At 43.0% G+C, this 26,334-nt stretch overlaps 1 protein-coding gene across 1 annotated transcript in view; it reads right to left on the reverse strand.

Annotated features, from left to right (window-relative positions):
* rngtt (RNA guanylyltransferase and 5'-phosphatase) overlaps nucleotides 1-26,334 on the reverse strand; it is a 131,211-nt gene that overhangs the window by 22,744 nt on the left and 82,133 nt on the right. Inside the window, exon 12 of the mRNA XM_053645812.1 lies at nucleotides 20,657-20,725. Coding sequence (XP_053501787.1) covers nucleotides 20,657-20,725 — 69 coding nt within the window. The remainder of the gene's footprint in view (nucleotides 1-20,656; nucleotides 20,726-26,334) is intronic.

Below are 26,334 nucleotides of genomic sequence, written 5' to 3' on the forward strand. Positions count from 1 at the left end.
TCTGTGTAGACAATGTGTCTTTGGAGGCCTGCGGTGACTAGATTTGTGTTGGTAATGTGTAGAATAAATACTAGGCCTCCAACATTCTGATATTCTAATAAACGAATGACTTGGAGAAAACTAACGTTGTGTAAGTGTCTCTGATATACTGTAACACTATATGAATAGGTGTGGTTTGATACCTTTGTCACCTCTCCTATTGAATTTCCCCCCGCAGTTTGGTTGTAGCATCAGTTCCTCATAAGGAGGTATTGGTGTTTTAATTTTTCTTAAATTTTTTTGGAAGGGCTGTTGTGTGGTGTCCGTTCGGCTAGAGCAGTCGTCTCGTTAGCACGTCCATTGCATTGTTTGGGACAATAGGCCCTCCCATGAGTGCAGAAGTACCCACCGCCAGCACACACAAGACTAGCGTTGAGTTAGTTTTGGTTTGGTAAATTTGGTCAGAACACCTTCTGGCTATAATGCATGGTTGATTATTATTAACTTGATTTGATGGGGAAATACCTTTTTTACTGGTTCTGGGTTGTCGGTTTATTTTTTAAGGAGAAAAACATAATCCTATAGTAGCTGAAATGGCAACAACAGCAGCTTTGGGTAGTACTTTATCTCAATCTCATAGCTGGCACTATATCTGGGATGGCAAGAAAGTAAACTTGTACCTAAAAAGAGTAAGTTGAGAAATTGTTGAAGACCTAGCCGTATCTAGCCAAATTTTAGAGGTCGCTCAGGTTCCGGTTTCTCCTGTTAGCTCACCATTTATACCATTTATCTTTTGAACAGGAGAGAGGCTACAAATTCCAATTAGACCATGACAGAATGAAGACAGGGCAAGCACAGAGACACTGGGAGGTGGAAGCAGAACTAGAAAGAGAAAAGCTAGAAGGTTGTACAATTGAAATTAGATTTATAAGAGAGGGAGAGGCTACTTTTAGGTATAGTTTGAGGTCTCTTTCGGTATAGGGATGCCTGGTCAAGCTGTTGGGAAAGTGACTGATTTGGATGCTGCTGGAAATTTACGTTTACTGCCGAAATGTAAAGAATAAGACCCTGATACTGTTCTTTTTTTTTTTGCACTGTTTGGAGGTGTTGCAGTGACAACAGGGTGACTTGATGCAGATAAAACACTGCTGTTATAGTGTGTTTTCACAGGCAGGGCCCTCAGTCCTAGTGAAAGTCTTGATTACGTTAAAGTTAAAGCTGCTGTACTTTTAAGCATACGAGTTCGTTCCAGAAGCATACAGACAAAAGTTTAAGAAGTGGAAGAAAGGGCAAAAACAGTCTCGTGTAGAATTTGTTTCTAACATTTCAGCTCATTTTGCTCTGCCTCTGAGGTAACCACTTCTGAAGATTCGTGCAACCTGATTGTACCTGAGCAGTGTAAATGTTCAGTGCCAGACCACACTGCTACTTATATTAACGGACATAAAATAAATACAGCATCAGCAGCTGCAATTCTAGCTGACGAGTACATATTGACTCAATCGCGTGGGTTAACAGCTTCCCGACATTACGGTGGTACACAAAGGGAAAATTTTTACATTGAATTCAGGAATACAGGATACTTCTCAGGAACCTTCTCAGACCAGCGTGAGGAATGTTCCAGGTAGAGATGGGAAATGTAATCCAGATAGAGCCTGTAAGTCGTGTCCGAATAAAGGTCATTGGAAAGGAGAATGTCCGATTAGAAATATAGATGCTACAAGCAAATGTATGTAAAATCAACTTCAGTAGTAAAAAAGTTTGAGCCGTCAGTCGTTCTTATAGCACAGCCATCACTTTTTTGTGAAAAAGATTAGGGTTATGTTCCCTTCATTACAGAGGGGTTTGTGTGTTTGGATACCTCAGTGAGAAAACCTGTTAAAATTTTATGTGATACAGGAACACAAAGTTTTATCCTAGAGGGCATTTTACCTCTCACCATACACAGACACATCAACACAGATTATTGGCATTGGGTTGCTTCAATTAGAGGTACCCTTACACTGTTTTTAATTTTATTTTATCTTTTGATCTAGTGTGTGGGGAGGTTGCTACGAGTGTTTGTCCTTGTTTGCTTATGGATGGCACTGATATTATCCTTGGAAATGATTTAGCACGTGGAAGAGTTTGGAAAAATATTTCCCCAACATTGGTCCTTATTTCATCTCCTCTGTGACCAAATCAGTCACATGAGGGTGTAAAGAATATCCATAACATTTTCCCTGCATGTGCTGTTACTTTGGCAACGAGTAAAGCTAACCCACTAGAGGTAGATGGGCCCTGCATGTTCTGAGTCTTTTCAGTGCTCATCTTCCTCGGCGGATTTGAACTTTGAGAAGGATTTAAATGAACCGCTCCTCATCCATTTCCCATCAGTCTCTAGGAAGGAAGAGGAAGACCTGATGAGAAAGTGTAGATCCCACACTAAAAGCTTTGTTTGAACTGATCTGTCAAAACAGTGTTGAAGAAAGTCGATGTGGTTAATACATCAAAGAAGGTTTGATACTGAAAAAATAGGCCCTCCAAATTTAGGGATAACTGGAATAAACCATTTCTCATGATGGGGTTGCTGGTCGCCTAGGGGTCAGGAAAACCTGTGGCCAGGTACTCCAGCCTCGAGATGGAGAAACGAGACGTCTCCAAATACTGTAAACTTTGTTATACATACAAACGGACTGGCAGACCCAATCAAAAGTTTAAGCCAGCGTCTTTGTATCCTATTCCAGTGATGGGAAAACCCTTCTAAGTACCTTATAATTGACTGTGTTGGTCCTTTACCTAAAAGTAAACCTACCTGGTAGAAAATACTTGTTGACTTATGTGTAGAAGTACCCTTTATCCAGCAGCTTTTCCTTTGCGCTCTATTAAAACCAAACCTGTCTTTTAAGCTTTAACCTCCTTTATATCTACTTTTGGCGTTCCTGAGGTAATACAAATTGATCAGGGGAGTAATTTCATGTCACGCACATTTATTCAAGCTGGGAGGCTTAGAACATTTCTAGTGCTAATCAGCCACGGTCTCGGTGATCTCTGGAGTGCTTCCACCAGATGATGTCAACGTTGTGCTCTTACTGCACTGAGCTCTCACATGATTGGGAAGATGACTTGCCATGGCTATTGCTTGCCATACGAGAGGTGGTTCAAGATAGCACAGGGGGGTTTATGCCAAATGAACTGTTCTTTGGACACACAGTTCATGGTCCATTAGCTGTGCTCAGGAAACAGTGGGACAATGATGAACCTCCAGCCAACCGTTCTAAATTATGTTAATGATTTTCGATGTCGTTTGCATGGTATCTGTGCAGCTGATCTTAAGAACCTTGGGAGTGCACAGGAAAAGTAAAGAAAATCTATTTGACTGTAAGGCCAAACATCGTCAGTTTGAACCAGGTGATGAGGTTTTAGTTTTGTTGCATATTGTTGGCTCTCCCTTCCAAGCCAAGTTTAGTGGGCCTTATCTTGTGAAGAATCAGGTGTCTGAACATGACTATGATCCACAGACCTGATAGATAAAGGAAAGTACAATGGTGTCATAGAAATCTTTTAAAACCTTACTTCCCTCCTCACTCTCATGTTTTAGGAAGGGATGGTGACACTGATTCAGTAGTGGAGTCTTCTGATAGAAAGAGGCTGTACTGTAATATCTACCACAACCGTTGAGATTAGATCATTTTTCCTATTTGAAAAGTTTAGAATAACAATTAAGTCACTTGTCAGACGCTCAAAGTTCAGATCTTAAACTGATTAATTCTCATTATTTTCAGATGTACCATCAGCCACCAATTTGATTGAACATAACAGATGTCAGCAATGCTAAACCTATAAAACAGAGATTCTATCCCCCCCCCGGGTCATACGGTTTTGTACAGATTATTGAAAAGTCTATTCTGTTACTAAACCTGATTGTTATCCAATGCCTCATATGGAGGACTGCATTGATCAGGTGGGAGCGCCACATCTGTGAACAAGCTGGATCTTTTGAATGGTTACTGAGAAATGCAATTGTCAGCAAAGGCCAGAGAAATTTCTGCTTTTTTTTTTTTTTTAAACACACAGGGGATTGTTTTCTTACTCGGTTGTGCCTTTTTGGGTTACGTAAAGGCCCTGCTATTTTTCAGCGTTTAACGAACAAGGTTCTGTCTGGGTTTGTAGGTTGTGCTGCTTATTTGGGTGATGTGCTCCTTTACAGCAGTAAGTGGTCGGATCACGTCCAGCACCTTGAGGCCCTGTTTGAATGTCTTGTTGAAACCAATCTAACAATGCAATTTATCAAAGTGTAAGTTTGCCCAAGCAACACTCACCTATCTTGGTCGAGTGGTTGGCCAGGGGAGATAAGGCCTGTTTGGGCTAAAGTGGAGGTTGTTAACAACTATCCGGTACCAACAATTAAAATAGAACGAATGAGATTTTTGGGGCTGATAAGCTACTACTATAGTTTCTGTTTTAACTTTTCTAAAGTAGTGGCTCCATTGGCTGACTTTTTAATGAAAAATACAAAGTTTGTCTGGTCATCCCAAATGATGATGAAGCTTCATAATGATAATTCCAGGACTTTTCAAGCACTATTCTTTTTGTTTTCAAGGACTATTCAAAGATGTCAGTGAAACATTCTTTATATACTCTTTTTAAATTGCAAAAAAAATATTATTATTAATAATAATAATAAAACACAACCAATTTTTATATGGTACCTTTTCCAGCCATGCTGAACTAAATTTGCATTTCCCAGGCATTGCTTCATCTTCACCTTGTGACACCTTCATCCTGATATGTCTTTTCTTGGTTTGCTTTTCTTTTGTATGTTTGTCTGTCTCTGTGTTTGATTGGGGTTTTTTTTTTCTTCAGAATTTTCCCTCCATCTAACATTTGCATCACAATGACCACTTGACTATACGATCGGATCTTGGTATCTTGATTGTAAATAAAACACCAACTTAGTTTTGAACTGCCATGTGGTTCTCCTTTCTTTGTCTCAGCCTGCATAAGCAAGCTGTAACTCCGGCGTATGCGTGTTGTTAAGACAGGAAGCTTGTTGGACAAAGACCACGCTCATCCACATGTGACGTACTTACAGCATTCATTCTACAACCTTTAGTAATTGCCTGGTAGAGCAGTGGTTTACAGTAGGCTACTAGTTTGTTTATATTTTGGGAAATAGGACCGTTAGAAAATACAAACAAAAATATTTATAACTGCACGACCTGCCCAAATCTCTAGCTGAGATCAATCATGAACTTGAGTGATGTAGCTGAGGTTGAAGAACTCTCATGCTGACAGGTTTTTCCTTAAATCAAAAAAAAATGAAATATAATACAAAACACTGGTTTAGGCCACGCCCATTTCAGGTCCGAGTTTTTGGAGCTACAGGTACAAATAGTGGCTTTGAGTTACACCCCTTGTGTGTAGTACTACTAAATACAATCTTACTAAATATTCATAATCTAAAACTTTCTACATAATATTACCATTTTTTAATTTAAGTTACAAACTCCCCCCATCTCCTGCCTCTCTGGACTACCCCGTCTACTCCAGACAGATAGATATGTAAAACCCGGCGGCGAGATTAATGATATCTATCTCAGTCTACATCAATTACTTCAGGTCACTTCAGCGACTCCACATTTGGGGCGGACTGTGTAATATCGCTCGCTTCTTCTGATCGACACTCTTCATAAAGCCCAGTGACAAAGCTAATTTTCTCGAAATGTCCTTGTCTTACAGACACCATTTCAAATTGAAACGGCTGTACCGCGACTCGTAAAGTAAAGCATGTATAGAGAAAGAAAAGGAAAGTGACAAGTATAATATATATGTGTCATTGTGTTTGGTTGGGGGAGGGATGAGAATTTCATACACATGGTGCAAAGACAACCGTCTGGAATGTGCATGATTTGCTAACGCGCCATCTGCAGCGATGACATTCTCTTTTGTAATTAACACCCCACCCCTTTCTCTGTCTCGTTCCTTTTCTCCCTGCGCAATCACTGGCATTCACAAAAATGCAAAGAGATTTTCCAAGGACACAAACAGCTCTGCTCACACATTTCGCAATATAGCAGATCACTTTACTCTCGATAGTAACTATGGGCGTGAAGCTAAAAAAGACCAAAAAAAAATTGCATTTCTCAACTCACAACGTGCAGCGTCTGTTATCTCTGATTGCCAAATTCCCCGCTCTCACTTCACCTCTAAGACACATCTTTCTCTGATTGAGCCATACTGCCTCCCACTCCCAGATTTCACTGTCCGCTCTACTGTATCATTCTTCTATAGTCTGTTTGATTAACTTGTTCCTTGAGTAATGTCTTGCGTTTATCCTTTAACATATTCCCACTTTAGCATTAAAGACATGTTGGTGTTTGTGAATGCCTCTTCTAAAACAGCAGCTCTGACAGCAGTTCCAGCTGCAAGGAAAATCACATTTATGCTATAGTAATAATTTACACTCCTTTATTTCAAAGAAAACATTCCCCACAGAATTACACCACCAGCAGCAGCAGCAGTCTGATCTGTTGGCATGACTAACATGAGTCCATGCGGTCAGCGTAGAATTTGAAAAAGTCTACAATTATCCATATGGTGAAACTTTCTGCGAGAGGATGCTCATTAAGCACTTTGGAAGTAGAACCAGATGCCACCTCAAGGTCCGAGGTGCTTTTTCTGCTCACCACGGCTGTAGAGTGTGATTATTTGAGTTACTGTATCCTTCCTGTAAGCTTGAACCGGTCTCTGACCTCTCTCATTAACAAGACATTTCCATGTTTTTCACACCAAACTCTAGCTGAGACGTAACTTTCCCCCCATGAGCACCATTTCACAGTTGTTTTTAGGAATACTCAATTGTTTTTCTCCACCCAAAACTGCAGCCCATGACTATTTTCTGCTGAAAAATAAACATGTCTGATGTTACCTGATTTTAAGTACATACGTAATTGATGCTTTAATGATAGTTACCCAAATGTGCAAAGGTTGGCAGGTCTGAAACGGTCCTTTAAATATTTATTTTTTAAATAAAATTTCCATCTCAACAATACCCCTGCTGCAATCCCCAACTGCCCCACAGTGTGAATTTCAAAATCCCAGGAGATCAACAGTTTACTGAAAAACTCAAACTAGCCTTTCTGGCAGCCATCTGATGTTTGACGTGAACATTAACTGAAGCTCTTGACCTGTACCTGCATGGTTTTATTCTACCACATGATTGGTAGACTGGATGACTGCAGGAATGAGCAGGTGTACAGGTGTTCCGATAGAGTGGTCGGTGCACGTGGTACGCTGTAGAGCACTGCCCAAAACCATTTGGTGCTTCCTGAAGTATAATGTTTGCATCGACTGCTCAGTTAACGGGAGCGTTATAAATTGATTGCTATTTTGCACAGAATGTGTGAACTGAATGTAAATGTAAAGATGATGAAACAAGCGCTTTCTTCAGTTGACTGGGAAATGAGGGGGATTATCGTAATTCTGCGTTAAGAACAGAAATCATCAAGGGATTAGAAAAGACAGCACTATGAGTCTGTGTATCGAGTGCAAGAGAGACATCTCTGACATGAATACAAGACTGCTGGTAAGTAAGGAATAGAATTAATGCATTATTTATGTATAACGGCACGGTACAATGATTACAATGTTTCATTCATTAATTTAAAATTAACATTTTAAAGCACATCTATTATGGTTTTAAAGCGTGCCTAATTTTGTTTTAAAGGTCTCATACAATAGATTTACACGCATCCAAGGTCAAAAAACACTTTAACGTGCTCATAATTTAAACTGCAGCATTACCTTTTCCCCCAGTGTCACAAACGACTTGTCCAATGATCCGTTCTAAAGGATTCGCTCTAAACTCCTTTCAGAGAGCATACTCTGTTCTGATTGGTCAGATGTCCCAGTCTGTTGTGATTGGCTTAGCGCTGTCAGTGTGTGTCTAAAAGGAAACGCCCACTACCATAACAAGTTTCATCTGCATCTGTTCGTGATCAGCAGCGGGGCTTTTTGTTCCAAACCTACATAGGTTAGTACAGGAAGTAAATCTGGAATTACTAACGACTCGTTTCAGCTGTTCAGAATCGCTTAATTCTTTTGGGAGTCAATAACTCAAAAACAGATGTTTTGACATTCACAAACAGCTCTATAACACTACATGAAAGGTAATATTTGAAAAATCATACTAGGTGCACTTTAACGGTTTATACTTAAATGTAACATTGAGGAACCTCCAAGAGACGACCGAGTTAGCTCCAGTTCTCACCGAAGTGAAAACCACAATTAAAAAAAAATCATTCCCTCACCAGCATCTATCCCCTTCTCCTTCTCAAAAACCACAGCCGGTCATTCTCCTTAGATAAATGTTAAATAAATGTGTCCTAGAAAAACATCACCACATCAATGATCTAGAGTTTAACTTTGTTAAACACTTAAATAAATAAATAAATAAATAAAAAAGTATTATTAGGCTTAGATTAAGCAGAGAGTACGGCGTACAAGCCTTGTGCTTGAGCTGTTACTATAGAAAGAGTACGGTATTGGAACGAGCGAATCATTAATATGGACCTATCGCTCAAGATACAGCCAGAACTATTGTCCGTTCTGTACCGTTATACAAAAATAATGCACATCTTCTGCCCAATCACATTCCATCAATCTGGCAACATGTTTGAAACGTTTAAACTGTGCACATTGTTGACGTGTCCACCGTGCCTGTAAACCTTCCATTTGAGCTTTTTCCACCAGCTGGGTCACGCTTCACTGTAGTCAATAGTCCTGAAAAGTAACATTCTGTTGTGCATTTTCCAAAAAGACAGGGATGTCAGCATATGCAGGAAATGGTGCTTATCCATTCTTACGGTGCCAAAGCACATCTCTGTGCTCGTCGATCTGACGCAAACGTCCTCGTAATCCAACACTAAAACATCACTTCTGCTTTTTATTAACACTTTCCGAATTGTCTATCGGTTTCTATAGACACAAAGGCCAATACGTCAGGCTAACCGGAGACGTCATTCACGCGTTCGAGCCCAGAGCTCTTTTGAACTGCTTGTTCCCTTTGAATGCTGTCCAAATTGTACGTACTGGACCATCGCATTACTATAAACATGTATTACCACTGTATATGCTCAAATAATCTCGACAGAAAACGACAAGCTCTAGAAAATAAGACTTGGTGTGCGTGAAGAGGCTTTTCATTTTCAAGCTGCAGACAAGTCCAATATCCACTGTGAGAGATGGTCATCGTTATATATCGAATCTATCCATGGCTCTCGATAATATTTTCAATCAACTCAAGCCTCCAGTACAGTCAGCTTGCTTTGCTCATCTAATAATCACATTTACAGGCAAAAGTGCTACCGGTCGTTACACACCCACAAGACACAAACTACAAGCGATACGAGTGACTTACCGCTTGCTAGTGTGAAGGTAGGCTACTGAAAGATGATGAAAGACAAACTTTTACATCCCACAATAAGTAGGAGAGCTTGATTCAGATGCTACTAACTGGACCATGGTAATTCAAGCGTTTGTGCTCGTCACCCTGCAAAGCTCAATGATGTGAGAATAACTAACAAATGATATCTGGTCCAGTGAAACTGTGTGAGTGCTGCTGCTTTCCAAACTGAATAGCTGAATAGAATAGTGCATTAGGTTAAAAAGCCTGCCTGCTTCTCTACGCCCGTTTCTGAAATGAAAATCTTTCAACAACTACTCACAGTGATCGAACGCAATATGGTCTTTCAATTTGTATATATGTTCAGTAACACGTACTGCAAAAATTTTTAGAAATTAAACCCTGTTTTCATTAGAATATTGCAATTCTTACAGTCCAAAGGAACTGTAATTAATCCACTCATTTCAAGACAGCAGCAGTGGTAGTGATGAGAGAGAGAGAGAGAGAGAGAGCTACCACTAACCGGAAGTTCACGAGAGCTTTATCTGACACCTAGAGACCCCCTTGTGAACTTGTTCTTCCCGGACTCTTCGATAGCGGACTACATTATCTGAAGTGTGACACAAAAGGACCGAATCCAACCACACTGCCCTTTCCACTTTCCCTCTCTCCCGAGCGAGGGTTTGTCTGTAAAAGGAGCAAAGCTATTCTAACTCCTGCTCACTTCTCTCCGCCGCAGTTTCTGAAAGCGGAAGGCTCGCCTGCTCTTTTGAGGTTACGTGCCACGATGAAACCTGATAAAGCTCTATAGAAAGGCTTCAACCTGGGCAGAAGGGAAACACTAGAACTGAAATCAAGGCCTGGTGCAGATGATGATTATGTACAAGGCCACAATTAGATTAGATATTCATTAAAAGTATTTATTGCTTAAAAAGCAAGTAAGGGGGTGGGGCGTGGAGAAACGTGGGAAAAAAAAAAAACCCCCAATCACTGAAAACTCTTTACAACTTAAAGAAAAATCTGGCAACCTCAGAGGGATGAACTGCATGCAGGTCATTCTATAAATCAGATTTATAAAGAAGAGTAGGAAGAAAACATAGCCACTAAAATATCATGCTCTGGATAGCACATATGATATGGTACCTTGGGTGGACATTCTGAACATCTGGTTGGAGCTGATAAGAAGTCTAACCATTTTTTACCACCATCTCCAAACACACAACATGCCGAACCTTGAGGTGGATGTGCTACAACAGCAGGAGATCACGGCTGGTTCAACAGACAACGAAGGTTCCCAAACTGGACAGCTGAAGATCGGAAAAACGTCTGAGGAGACGTTGACCCTGGTCTGATGAGTATTGATTTCTGCTGCAGCATGCCGATGGTAGGGTCAGAATTTGACCTCAACAGAATGAATCCATGGGCCCAACCTGCCTTGTGTCGTCGGGGCGTTTTCCTGGAAGATGCACGGCACTTTAACACCAATCGAGCATCGTTCGATCACCAGTCAACAGAATATTATTGCTGATCACGCCCACGGTGTATCCATCTTATAATGTCTGCTTCCAGCATGATAATGTCACAAAGCACGAGTACTTCACTGGCCGCCGCAGTTACCGGACCTGAACCCAGTAGCGCACCTTTGCATTGTGGTAGAATGAGAGATCGGCAGCATGAATATTCACCTCACACGTCTGCAGCAATTATGTTCTGCATTCACATCAACATGGCCCAAAATCTCACAACCTTGTAGAATCCACGACATAACTATGGCGTTCCATACTGCACATGAAGACTGGCTAGAGAAGGGATCAGGGAGGAAAAAAAAGGCAGCAGAATTGTGGAGGGATTAAACTGATAGGAACTCGCCCAGATTTTAAACTGGGTCTTAAGCCTCGTTTTGAATGTGTAACGTCTGTGTGACTGGTTAAATCCCTACGGAAGGAGTCACAGCGACGAGGAGCTCCTCAAGAGAGGCCAAGCATACCAAAGCCATGGGAGCTATGAGTGCCGGTCGATTGGCAGAAAAGGGGAAGGATACATGAGCAGGAAAGAGCGAGACTGAGAACGTGGAGGAGAATTTGGAGAGGATGTGTCGTTCTATGCCTGTGCAGCTTGTAAAGTACAGGTGCAATATGGATCAGCCTAATGCAGAGCCAGCGCAGGAGAGATGGAAGATGTCATACACATCCAAGGGATGTGAGTCATAAAGCAGTATTCATACACCCACAGGTGCACATACCAAAACAGTGCTGAGCCCACTAATGGCCTGATGCTTCAAGCAGGCACACATAGGGAAAGGGAAGGAGAGAGAGAGAGAGAGAGAAAGAGAGAGAGAGACTAGTATAGTGTGGCACATGTCAGTGTGTAGATATTAGCATGTGATGATAAAGTTAGCCACCATGATTTGTAGATGATTCACGGGGCCTCGGTGTATGGATGTCATTTATAGCCTGACACTAACAGGAACATGTCTAAAAACATTTCTGAAGCCATGATTCATTCTCACGCTGCAGGTCAAGCGAGGTTTCGACTGGGTGCAGATGTTAAATTTTACGTTGTACATATTCCGCATGCAACTCTCGCTCACGCATATATACAAGCTACGCTACGCTAAGCTGATGAGACCTGGAACGTACCACGCACGGGAAGGATTCAATTGAATCCGAGCAAGGAAGGAGCTGCACTTTCGTTTGCTCTTCTCCTTTCGATGCGGTCGGAGGATTCAAACGAGTGTTAAAGTGTGTCATCTGCAAAACTGTGATTTTAACTGGAGCAGAATGCCGAGTGATTCACAACGTGCTCAGAACTCGGGGGTGAGCTCATCGAGTTCGGATCCAAGAAGACCAGCTCTGAAAAATGGTGCCGGATCGACAGATATAGCCCGTGTCTCTCTTCGTTCACTGTGTAAAAAGGTCTTGGGGTGTGGTCTGATCACGGGGAGCGCAACGAAACCGCATAAGCCACTTTATCTACAGCCTGCAACAGACGTGAGCAAATCTGCCTCGACACTTTCGCACATTCTTGGTTTACCAGCTGCATGCTGTCACGTAGGAGGTTTCCACACATGCTAAGCACTTTTGAACTGTTTTAACCAAGTTTTTACTTTGGAAATGAATAAACGTGTACATACACTTCGACAATACTAATTTAGAGTGAGGTACCGGTTTCTCAGTATCGGCTGGTGTATTGAATGGGGAGGGGGGTAGCTGAAACACTGCTATCCATCAGTAAAAATCAGTATCCATGAAACTGTTACATGTACACACAGGAACACACACACTCACTGAAAGACAGACAGGCAGCATGATTTGTCCGCGATTACGCTGTGTCTCTTCTTAATAGAAAGCAGCTCAGGTTATTTTTGTGAATTCGAAGTAAATCTTAGCAAATGTTAGTATTGGTACCTTTTTCCCGCCACCATGTTTCTCCCCAGATTGGTCACCTGCCAATTCCCACCCACCAGCTAACCCTCCCCTATCGTACGACAGCTACCAACCCAGCGAGAGTGAAATCTAACGTGTGCTTCCTCCTAGATACATACTTCAATCCAGCCTACGGAATCTTTTCAAACTGCTGCTCTTGCTGCATCACATGGCTGTGTAACACACTCGGAGGAAAGCGCTCTGCCCTCTTCCTCATACATGAGCTCACACATGACCATGATTGGCTAGTGTTGCTGGGATTGACAGGGGACAGAGAGTATGCCACCCCTCCAACCCAGATAGCACGGACAATTTCGCCCTCTCGTCTCCCGGCAACGGATGGCTGTGGCATTGTCGGAACTCGCAATCAAATGACAATAGAGAAAACGTCGTTCTGCCGCGCCAAATAAAAGGATGTTTTCAGCCCCTCTGCCAATATTTAGCTTTTTCGTTCATTGAAATATAAGCGCAGCGTCAAACCAATTAGCAAAGAAACCAAAAGTGTCCGATGATTAAACACAGGCGTTTCCAGACTTTGGACTGCTTCTGTAGTGCCCTTGACTGTCTACTTTTCCAAGAGTACTGATTCAGGAAAGCATATAGACATGTCAAAATGGCCACACTGCAGTGGTTTGTTTGGGGTATAAGGATCACAAATCCCGCAAATACCTAACCCCCGGATGTAATACAAGATGTGCAAGACTGACACTCGCAGATCGTGACGATTATATATACGCAGTTACAATATGCGCCACTCAATATTGCATATATATTCCTCCTCCCTTAAAGCAAACGAAAACGGATCGGTTTTACTTCCTGGTTTGGCTGATCCAATGTTCCTTGGTGTAGGAGGAGGTGAAGAAATGTCACACACACACACACACACACACACACACACGCAGCAGGAAAAAGGATTGAGAAGAAAGGGAGGGAAATCGAAAGTGAGGCAGAAAATGAGACAGACAAGAAGAAAGGTGGCAGCAAAGGAAAAAAAAAAAGAGAAAGAGTGTCTGTGTGTGGTGTATGTTGCTTCTCATCTCTTCACTTCTCTTCGGGTGCACAAACGGGTGCATGAAAGCAGTCGACAAGTAAGTGTCTGAACTCTTCTGTGGGCGGTGAGGTGAGTTCAGCTGTCTGTGTGGTGTTGCTGCGGGGCTCTGCCAACACAATCCCCGATTCTCACACACACACAAAAACACACACACCAGCCTGATCAGTCAGGCTAACAGGAAATCCTGACGCTATCAGGCTGCTCATATCCTCAGCCGTTAAACTCTTAATAATGCAGCTCTGAGCAATCTGCCTCCAGCTCCGCACGGAGCATTCGACACCAGATGCAGGCAGGGCAATCAGCCAGGGCATGAAACAAACCTCCCCGATTCTATTAGAGAATTAAGCTGACTTCATTTCAACCGTGCTCGCTGTTATTTTCGCTTAGGCAGTCTTTTCATTCATTTATAAACAACCACTCCCTCAAATACAGAGAAAATATTATATAGCACTAGATATACGTGACATGGAAGTGGATTTACTGTTGCCACCCCAAAGGGTTTCTTCATTCTTCTTATACAACAGCAATGGGACGTCATTTCTCCCCTTTTTCTTCTGTAAACTTGCAGGCATTTAGGTGTTTATGGTCATGTGGAGCTTCTATGGTCTAGGTGTTTATGGTCATGTGGTGCTTCTATGGTCTAGGTGATTAGGGTCATGTGGTGCTTCTATGGTCTAGGTCTTTATGGTCATGTGGTGCTTCTATGGTCTAGGTGTTTACGGTCATGTGGTGCTTCTATGGTCCAGGTGTTTACGGTCATGTGGTGCTTCTATGGTCCAGGTGTTTACGGTCATGTGGTGCTTCTATGGTCCAGGTGTTTACGGTCATGTGGTGCTTCTATGGTCCAGTTGTTTACGGTCATGTGGTGCTTCTATGGTCTAGGTGTTTACGGTCATGTGGTGCTTCTATGGTCCAGGTGTTTATGGTCATGTGGTGCTCCTATGGTCCAGGTGTTTACGGTCATGTGGTGCTTCTATGGTCTAGGTGTTTACAGTCATGTGATTCTTCTATGGTCTAGGTGATTAGGGTCATGTGGTGCTTCTATGGTCTAGGTGATTAGGGTCATGTGGTGCTTCTATGGTCTAGGTGATTAGGGTCATGTGGTGCTTCTATGGTCTAGGTGTTTAAGGTCATGTGGTGCTTCTATGGTCACTGGTTGCAACAAATAACGAGCTGCTCTGTTTTGTGGTTGCCTGAGAATCAAATTGCACTCGAGTGCAGTTGGTGCTGAAGATTTCCTCACCGGCTGCTTTGCTGTGTTTTTATGGTAGCCGTTAGTGACGCCTGATAAATGCTGGATGGATTATAGCCACATAGCAACGTCTGCTCTTTGCAACCTAATAGCTGTACGTGCAGCCAAACCTACAGGATATCAGTGGCTGCTGTCACGATCAAAACAGTAAAATGGTATTCAATGTAAACCACCCACCACAGGTCACAGCCAACAAGAGCCACGGATTCGGTTCGATTTTTATCAGGCCATTCTAACAAGGATGCACATTTCAGCCTGTTTACATCCCTGTGGGGATTCGATTCGCTAAAAGAAAAGGATTCAGTTAATATTCAAATGCTGGTTGATTTAAAAATAAAATGGAGCTGTGTCTCTTGCTGAACAATTTTAAAACTCATTTCCCCCAGAAGAAACACGACGACACGATGATGAGCAGGCTGTCCACAGCCGAGGTGCAACATGATCCGTTTTTTGATGAGATGATTTGTGCATTTCTTGATCAGCGCGCTGAAGGGCAGAAGAAAGTAAACACTGGCGAGGAGATACTGGCAAGTTCAAAGTCAAATCCTAGCTGACTATCAGAAGGCTGGAGATGACTCACCATCACGAATTAGTGAGATTTAAATGAGTGAGGCCTCTCTTGTCCCTGACCGGCTGCATAATTCATTAATACAAACAACAACTTTATGAATCATGAATAACTTAGTCGTGAATTACCAAAAAAAAACAAAAAAACAACAACAACAACAAAAAACCGGAGACGATTCAATTTTCAGATGCAATGCGACTGCACATCAGGTCCGACACATGACTTTCACCACTGACAGAGACGCTTTGTTTATCAAGCCTGTGCTACCTGCGACCTGTGGATTTGTTTGTTTGCTGGAGGGAGACGTGTAACCGGCGCTGTCTCGACCCGGATCTGTATGATGAAATCCCACCGAGACGATCAGAGAGAAAACACCGACGGGAGACTTGCCTCTGTCTATACGGTTAAAAAAACCACTGCATGAACTCTTAAAACCAGTTTTTGGCTTTAAAATGGACTGCACTATAGCAGGTCTGTGTTTTAGACTGTCTGGCTGGTGCTCTTTACTTCCTCTCTTTCTCTTTGTGTAAAATCTGCTAAACAGTTTCATCAAAATATGCGCTTTGAGCGTTTGGGGACGGAGTGCGGTCTCGAGTAGCTTTCATCTGCCGATATCAGAGACATGTAGATTGCAATGATGTGATGTATCTTTACGTTTCCGTGGTTACTGCCTTATCTAGCGGGGAAAAAAAAAAAATCAACTGAATGTTTGTCTGTGATGAGAAGTCGTTATCAGGACGTCCTCTTTTAACATTAAACGTTATGCAGTATATATCATCTGTAACTTTCAAATGCTTGTAAGGTCTCCTGAGTGCCGCAACAGTTCGGAGAGACATTAACAATGCCACAGCTATTGGACAAGACCCAAGGAAGCAAACTTGTGCATGCTGTCTGTGTAAGAGGGATTGCATAACACTCTCTCTCTCACCTGTCGGTCACACGGACACTAGCCAATCACCATCTGAGGGATCACGTATATGCGGAAGAGGGCGGACAGCGCTTTCCTGCGTGACTGGTGGGTGCGGACTGGGACGTGACCAAAGGTTTTCAGAATTTCTCTCCTTTCTTAACCCAGGGAAAGCTCGGCTGGCGTCGTGTCTCTCTCCAACAGAGCTTTTGTCAAAACGGTGCATTCCTGATTGAACGCTCTCTTCATGTCTGAGCAACCTAGCGATCAGAAGCAATTTTTCACACCGGCGGTGTCAAAGACGTTTCAGCCTATTAGGAAACAGTGAAATGTACCATTCCATCATCCACAGAGAACGTGACTGGCGGAGGCGCTTCAGTCGTCTAGCAGCCTGGGAGTCTGGTCAACAGGGTTTTATTAGACGTAAGAATACAGCGCTGTTCATATTAATGTGATCGGACTCCTGCTAACAATCACAAGGGTTCTGGCACAACATGGCGCCCTAAGCTCCCGTTCCGTTTAGTTTTCAAGTTGAAGACCTCTGGATGCGTGAGTAACTGCTGGCACCAGGGTGTGAAAGCAAGCATTTGGGAGATTAACATATGAACAGCACTGATTATAAAAAATAACGAGAGAGAGAGAGAGAGAGAGAACAATAATGGTTGTGATACAATGAGCAATCAAATTTTAAACTTCATACTCATTCTATCAATCCCATGCAGCAATTCCTTATAAAACAATTTATAGGCTATAAAACGTAAATTGATTAACTAATCACACTCGATTTAATCTTTTTTTCCCCCTCACAATAATAATGAAAGATAGAAAGAAAGAGAAATACTTCATGCACAATAATCGCGAGGGACTGTAGCTGCTTTTCGAGACGAGGATATTCGAGAACGGAGGAGATGAGAAGAGAAGACAGAAGACTAGACGTGACGGGATGAAAGGAAGCAAGGAGAGACTAGAAGAGATGCCATGAGAAAAGAGGAGAGACGAAAAGACACAAGGAGAGAAGAGAGGAGAGGAGAAGAGACAAAAGCACAAGTAACACAACGAGAAGAGATGAGAAGTGAAGAACGAAGAAGAGAAAAGAGACAAACAATTAAGAGAAGTGACGAGCTGAGAAGTAACATGAGGAGAAGAGGAGGAGGAAAAAAAAAACATTAAGAGAAGAGAAGTGACAACATGAGAAGAGATGAGAATTGAAGAACGGAAGAGAAGAGACAAGACGAGAAGAGATGAGAAAAAGGAGAGAAACAAAGAGGTGAGAAAAAGATACAAGAAAAGAGGAGAAAAGAGGAGGCGAGAAGATACAAAGAGAAGAGTCAAGAACAGATAAGAAGAAACAAGAAATGACAAAATGAGCAAATGGGACATCTCGTCTCGTTTCTCATCGTGTCTCCTCAAGACAGGAAGAGAAGAGATGTGAAAAGACCAGTAGAGACGAGAAGAGAGGAATTTTACAACCGGTCTGTGCAATCCCGTGCCGTATGCTAATAATCTGGAGAGGTTGCTGCATTTGAAATAAATAATGGCACAATCAAACCTCTGAACTAAAAACTGCTTTAAACTTTCTCCAGTTCACATGAATGAAAAATGAGCTTTCACTTCTGCCACCTGCTCCAGCCTCCCACTGCCGGCCAAACTTATTACGCTCAGAACAAAACCAGAGTAACAAACATTTAAAAACAACAACGCTGAGCCCATCTCGTCTCGATTCAGTCATCAAAAATCTATTTCTTCTAATCTCTAAACTCAAACTCTCTCAGTCTCACTGCTTAAATTCATTTCAGAAATCTTCTGGGGAGGTAGAGAGAGAGAGAGAGACAGAGACGTAGAGAGAGAGCGGTAGAGAGAGAGAGGTAGAGAGAGAAAGGTAGAGAGAGAAAGGTAGAGAGAGAAAGAGCGTATGAGAGAGTGAAAGGTAGAGCGAGAGAGTGGTATAGAGAGTGAGATGTAGGGAGAGAGAGGGAGAGAGAGAGAGGAGGGTAGAGAGAGAGACACAGAGGTAGAGAGAGAGACAGAGAGAGAGAGAGAGAGGTGTCGAGAGAGACAGCGGTAGAGAGAGAGACAGAGATAGAGAGAGAGATAGAGAGAGACAGAGAGAGATGTCGAGAGAGAGAGAGAGAGGTGGAAAGAGAGGGGCGAGGTAGAGAGAGACAGAGAGGTAGAGAGAGAGACAGAGAGAGACAGGGAGAGGGAGAGAGAGAGATGTCGAGAGAGACAGAGGTAGAGAGAGAGAGAGGTAGAGAGAGACAGAGAGAGAGACAGAGAGACAGATGTCGAGAGAGACAGAGTTAGAGAGAGAGGTAGAGACAGAGAGATGTCAAGAGAAACAGAGAGAGAGGTAGAGAGAGACAGAGAGAGAGACAGAGAGAGAGAGATAGAGAGAGAGGTAGAGAGAGATGTCGAGAGAGACAGAGGTAGAGAGAGAGAGAGAGACAGAGATAGAGAGAGAGGTAGAGAGAGACAGAGAGACAGAGAGAGAGAGAGAGAGAGAGGTAGAGAGAGGGGGGTAGAGAGAGAGAGAGAGGTAGAGAGAGACAGAGACAGAGAGAGAGGTAGAGAGAGGGGGGGTAGAGAGAGAGAGAGAGGTAGAGAGAGAGATGTCGAGAGAGACAGGGAGAGAGAGAGACAGAGGTAGAGAGAGAGGTAGTGAGAAACAGAGAGACAGAGGTAGAGAGAGAGACAGAGTTAGAGAGAAAGGTAGAGAGTGAGAGATGTCGAGAGAGAGACAGAGAGAGAGAGACAGAGACGGAGAGAGAGGTAGTGAAAGAGAGACAGAGATGGAGAGAGAGGTAGAGACAGAAAGAGAGATGTCGAGAGAGAGACAGAGAGAGAGAGAGAGAGACAGAGATAGAGAGAGACAGAGAGACAGGGATAGAGAGAGACAGAGATGGAGAGAGAGGTAGAGACAGACAGAGAGATGTCGAGAGAGAGACAGAGAGCGAGAGAGAGAGACAGAGATAGAGAGAGAGGTAGTGAGAGAGAGAGACAGAGAGATAGATGGACAGAGAGGTAGAGACAGACAGAGAGATGTTGAGAGAGAGGCAGAGAGAGAGAGAGACAGACAGAGATAAAGAGAGACAGAGATAGAGAGACAGAGATGGAGAGAGAGGTAGAGACAGACAGAGAGATGTCGAGAGAGAGACAGAGAGAGAGAGTGAGTGAGTGAGAGAGAGAGAGAGAGAGACAGAGATGGGGAGAGAGAGAGACAGACAGAGAGATGTCGAGCGTTCACTTTTGATGCTGTCCTTATTCACATGCCTGCAATCTGTCAATTCATCATCAGCTGATATAAAAATCATGTGTTGATTTATACAGCGGCCGTGTCACCAAACACAGCTGCTAGAAACTGCGCGTCCTTGACTGTGTGTTTGTGCCACACGCACCACTCCCCCCCCCCTTCACCCCCCACAGTTACGGGGAATTAAAGGGAGTGAGCCTGGGCATCTGTTGATAACGCACTATAGAAGCTCCCGAGATCATACGAAATGGAAGGAGAGAGAAAAAAAAGGGGACATAACGAGCCTACAGTACTTATATCTACTGTGAACAATGACTCTGTCAGACTCACTCAATTTAATACTCAGTATTTCTGCGTGTGTGTGTGTGTGTGTGAGAGAGAGAGAGGGAGAGAGAGAGGAGAGAGTGTGTGTGTGTGTGAGAGAGAGAAAGAGAGGAGAGTGAGTGTGTGTGTGTGTGTGTGAGAGAGAGAGAGAAAGAGAGGAGAGTGAGTGTGTGTGTGTGAGAGAGAGAGAGGAGAGTGTGTGTGTGTGTGTGTGTGTGTGTGTGTGAGAGAGAGAGAGGGAGAGAGAGAGGAGAGAGTGTGTGTGTGTGTGAGAGAGAGAAAGAGAGGAGAGTGAGTGTGTGTGTGTGTGTGTGAGAGAGAGAGAGAAAGAGAGGAGTGTGAGTGTGTGTGTGTGAGAGAGAGAGAGAGGAGAGTGTGTGTGTGTGTGTGTGTGTGTGTGTGTGTGTGTGTGTGTGTGTGTGAGAGAGAGAGAGAGAGAGGAGAGTGTGTGTGTGTGTGTGTGTGTGAGAGAGAGAGACGGACAGAGAATAATGGAGGTGTGTGTCTGTACTCACCCCGATGGGCTGGAAGATCAGGCCGTCAACTTCGTGACTGACCTGAGAGGTGAAACTGCCCTCAAGGAGCTGCGAGAGAGTGAGAGAGAGAGAGCGAGAGAGAGTTAAGGTGCTGACTAACACAGCAGACACAAAGAAAAAAAATCGGGGAAACAAAAGAACAAAAATGTAAGGGGAGAGGGGGAGAGAGAGAGCGCGAGAGAGAGAGAGATGAGAGCAATACTGTGTCTCAGAGAAAAGGGAGGAAGAAGGGAGAGAGGAGCAGAGTAAATGAAGGAAAGGAAAGCATGAATACAGAGAAGCAGGGGGAAAGGAGCGAAAGAGACAAGAGGCAGACAGACACACAGAGGATGCGTAAAGACAGAGTGAAACAGGTAAATGAGAGAAGAGATAGAGAAAGGAGAGAGAAAAGACAGACAGAGCAAGATACGCAAGAAAAGAGAGATCAAGAAAAGACAAACAGCAAGAAGAGGGGAGAGAGAGAAAGAAAAGGAGGATGAGAGCCAGAAGAGAAAGACAAAAAGAGAAAGGAGAGAAAGAAGGAACGAGAGAGAGAGAAAAAAGGTCTGAGAGAAAGCAGAGAGAGAGAAAAGACGGAAAGAAACAGAGAAACGGGGGGGGGGGGGGGGGAGAGACCGAGAGAAAAGAGACAGAGAAAGGAGGGACAGAAAAACGAGAGCCAGAGCAAGAAAGGAGAGGAGAAACAGAGCAAGTAAAAAGAGAGAGAAACAAGAGAAAAAGGGAGAGAACAGAGAGAAAATGGAGAGACAGAGAGAGAGAGCAACTGATAGAGGGGTAGTGTAAGGTGAAATAATGAGACAACGGATGACAACTGGGAACACACACACACACACACACACACACACACACACACACACACACACACACACACAGAGAGAGAGAAGTGTGTTTTGATCACATCACTGGTAATAATTCTGTATTACTCAGTGCATCCTCGCATGCAGTGGAGAGATAAAGTTTACACGCCCCTGTTAAAACAGCACGTGTTGTGTTTTTAGGTTTTTCTATCCGCTGCAGACGTGCACACTATTACAGCCTACCTGTAGAAATGTGATGCTAATGAAACATTGCAGAAGTATTTTTTCAATATATCGCTTCTAAATTCAATGATCTGAAATTCAAGTCTTGAAACTGTCAGATAAAAATTTCGGATAATAAGTAATCCGTGTTAAAATCTGTAAGCTATACATCTGGAGAAGTAATCAAGGTTAGTGACAATTATTGACCTTATTCTGAATAAGACAGTATTGTGATTAAGGTGTTTACATGAGTCGCTTTTAGAATATTCCTTTCATGTTCCTGTTTTACATGTTATAGAACATAGATTGATTAACGGCACACGTCATTACGTCCCCGCGCCACACCGTCCGATGTTTCCTCCAGAATTTCACGTATCAACATACAGTTCATCTTCGTTATGGTACCGTATACAGTTTGGGGTGCAGTTAATTATTAGTCGTGCTATACGTGCAAATAGACGACTGCTTGAAGCCGTGGGCTGCGTCCCAAACCGCATACTTATCCACTATATAGTATACATGTATCTCGCCTACTATATAGCGGGTAAGTACGTGGTTTGGGACGCAGCCGTGCTCTCTTGTTACCGTCAAACGGTTGAGCGCTGCCGTACGTGTCCTGTCACAATGCGGTGAAAACTCCCACACGACGTTAACAGTGTGATTAAGGTGTGTACATGTCTGTAACGCACTTCAATAATGCGACTAAAACAGGAATACTCCACATGTCTTAATTCCATTTGTGTTTACTTCGAGTATGACCTTAATCGGATTAAGGTCATCAATAATCGCTGTTTACAAGCTAGTTTCTTAATCAGAGTATCGTCTTAATATCGGATTATTGTTGTTCATGTAAACGTACTGACTGATATTACGTGCAATTCGTATGTGTTGGCTTGAGGGAGAACATCCCTGACATGTCGACAGCCGGTATCTCATTACAAACTGAACTGATTAAATTGTAAATGGCGCACTTATATAACGTTTTTATCCAATGCGCTTAACACTATGTCTCATTCACCCATTCACACACACACTCACACACCAGTGGTAGCAGAGCTGTCATGCAAGGCGCTAACTTGCCATCGGGAGCAACTTGGGGTTCAGTGTCTTGCCCAAGGACACTTCGGCATGTGGAGTCATGTGGGCCAGGAATCGAACCGCCAACCCTACGATTAGTGGACAACCCGCTCTACCACCTGAACCACAGCCGCCCGATTAGGACAGGAATTTTCCTAATTTTCATGACATTCCCTATGTGATATGTGAAGAAATCACACTCGGCTAACAAGCTTTTAATCTCGCTCCTGACCCAACATGATCTCTGCAGGAGGACAGCCAAGGCAAGATTTATGATAAATAATAAATAAAAACCTTTCATTTTCCCAATCCCCTGAAATATATTTATGATTTCTTAAAGCTGAGGTTTCAAAGTACGATACAGTCAGAAAAACCCCATTTTTGCCAAAACAATCCGAATATCCATTTCTTTTGTTTTATTTTTTTTTCTGTCTGCCAAAATGAACCAAAGTGACATCTGATGAGTTTTCCCAGACCGCTACAGATACAACCTGTACTGTCTCCATCACTCAGTTACACGAGCGAGCAGATCTTACACACTCCTCCAAGTCTCGGTCACGTTTTAATTCAACAACCGAGTCAGTAACAAAGTAAAACAACTCTCTGGAAAATAGTTCTCCTTTCACAGTAGATGAATTAAGCATATTCGCTCAGGCAAATGTTCTACTTTTACATAGAAACTGACATCAGTTTGTGCCTTTGTTTCAAACGATCTTTGAAGCCAGAGTAAAAGGAGATGATCGTAAACCAAGAGACGTCGGTCGTTCCCGTTGATTTGCCATTGGAGCAGCCCACGTGTTGGCTGGGCGAGAATTCACTGCGGAGCTACTGACCCGTCTCGTTTTGTACCAGGACACACTATAACGCTCGTTTCGGGTCGAGCGTTTAAAACCGAGACGCGCAAGTGAACAAGTATTGAGCGATTTCTGAGGACCAGTGAAAGAATGTTCTGGATGCTGTATGAAGAGAACAATTGGTTTTTTTTTTTTATTTATGCTGAACAGAATCTCAAAAGCAGTGCTCTTTCTATCAAGGCTGCTGACTCGGAGGGTCAGAGGAGATCAGCTGCTTAAGAATACGCGTTAATGAGTACACACGCAGCTGCATGTTCATGGCCTCGTACTCCCTCGAGCTACACAATGCCTTGAACCGTTCAACAACTTCAGAAAACTCTACCAAGGACACTGAGCAACTCGCTAGATAAGGAATGAATTTTAGATTTAATATATCAGAGTTCTACTCGAAGCTCAGCGAGCGTGTGGCATTTGGTGTTTGCTGATCAACAACGTGGCTGCTGAAAACCAATTATGTTTCCAGTAAATCCCAAAACTCCATCAGTCAAAAATGATGGGGTGGATAAGATCTTGGAAAGGTCAAGGTTTATAAAAAGAATATCGCATGACTCTAAACAAGCTTTGGCCTATTGGAAAATTCTCTTCCACAGGGGCAACTGATGTCTTGATTGGTTAAAAATAAACTGCTTGGTGTGCAAGTCAAAATGACAATGCTGAGTCAGAACTGTCAAAAACTCCAGGAAAGTGTGATGAGGAAGGAAGTTTGTGTAGTACTGCTTCAGGATGGCGTTTCGGAGCGGAACATTTTCATTGTAGTTATAAAATCACGTGAACACTTGTTTGAAGTAGAAACTGTAGAGGCAGGTTACACAGGGTTATGTGATTACCAGATTTGTGTGTTGACAAGGCCACTCCAAAACCTTAAATTTGGTTGTTGTTTTTTTTGTTTAATCATTCCAAGGTGGACTTACTCTTGTGCTTGGGATCCTTGTCTTGCTGCATAACCCAAGTGAGCTCGAGTTTTAGATCACAGACTGATGACTGGACATTCTCCTTCAGGATTGTCTTGTCGAGAGCAGAATTCATGGTTCTGTCAGTTTCGGCACGTCACACAGGCCCTGAAGCAGCAATGCATCCCCACACCATCACAGTACCACCACCATGTTTGACTGCTGTATGTTGTTCTTTAGAATTGTGGAATGCTGTTTCAGCTTCAGGCCAGATGTAATGAGATCCATGTCCTCCAAAAAGTTCCAGTCCAAAGAACATTACCCCAAAATGTCTGGGGGGTCATCAAGGTGTTTTCTGGCAAATGTGAGACGAGCCTTTATGCTCCTCTTGGTTGGCAGTGGTTTCTGCCTTGTAACTCTCCCATGGATACCATTTTTGCCCAGTCCCTTTCTGATGGTGGAATCATAAACACTAAACTTATTTCAGGACATAGAGGCCTATAGTGCCTTCCCTGTTCATCAGAGTTCTTCTGTGACTTCCTGGATGCATCTTTAATGAGCTTTAGACATGGATTTGTAACCTTTTCCAGACTGATATGTTTCTTATTTACTTTCTCATCTCTTGTAGAATGTCTTATCAAGTCGTAGGTTGGTGCTGTTGAGACATTTTAGCTGATGTTAGGGTTCAACAGGACTGGCAATAATCAACCCTGGGTGTGTCTAGTCTAACTGAACCCAATGATGAATTAAATTAAGTTCTTTGGTTTGATTGAGTAACTAAGGGACATATATAGATATAGAAATAGATTATATAAATAGGTGTAGATTTTATTTCACATTAATGAACTCCAAAACATTGACATTTTATTAAAATGATAAAATCAAGACTTATGTGACAAAAGATGGGGTACAGAGGGTGTCCGTTTAGATTTGTTGGACCATCCAAATAAAACGTTACACAAAACAGTGAGCAAATGAAGGTTTGCAAGTGGAACAACTGAAGGAACTTACTGGACTTAAAAAGCAGTTATCATCAAAATCCCAGTAATGGCACACTGTCATTACCACATCTTATCCATCCCTTTCACCTCACAGGTGATGTCAAGGGATAGATACCTGACAATATCCTGGAATGTACATGAGTGACCTAGATGAGGACAGAATGAATGATGCCAAGATGGGAACCTCAGAGCATGACAGACGGTTCCGGGTCAAACCCCTCATGTACACAATTCAGAATGCCTGTAAGGCATTTTATCACCCCCGCAGGAGTCTTGCTGTGGATGAATGTATGGTGCCTTGCAAATGGCATACTGCCATGAGACAGTACACGAGGTACAAACCAACCAAATGGTGGTCAAAGTTGTTTGTGCTTACAGACTCCAGCAATGGGTACACTGTGGAATTTTCTGTATACACTGGAAAGAACAACTTCCCCACAGGCCAGGGACTCTCTTATGACTCTGTGATGTCACTGACTGACAGGAAGTATTTGGGGTCTGGGTACCATGTGTACATGGACATTTTCCATACAAGCCCAAAGCCTTTCAAGGACTTGTTTGGATGCAAGTTTGGTGCTTGTGGAACATACAGAGAGTCCAGGAGGGACTGCCCACGCAGTTGTGTTAATTCACTGACAAAGAAGTCACCTAGAGGAGTGTACCGCTGGATAAGGGATGGTCCTCTTCTCTTTGTGAAGTGGATGGACACACGAGAGTTCTCTGTCTGCTCCACCATCCATACAGCCTACACTGGGGATGCAGTACAGAGAGAAGTGAAGTCCAGACCCGGTGTCTGGAGCACAGAGTCCTTCCCAT

Source organism: Ictalurus furcatus, chromosome 2, assembly GCF_023375685.1.
Source record: "Ictalurus furcatus strain D&B chromosome 2, Billie_1.0, whole genome shotgun sequence".
In the NCBI taxonomy this organism is placed as follows: domain Eukaryota; kingdom Metazoa; phylum Chordata; class Actinopteri; order Siluriformes; family Ictaluridae; genus Ictalurus; species Ictalurus furcatus.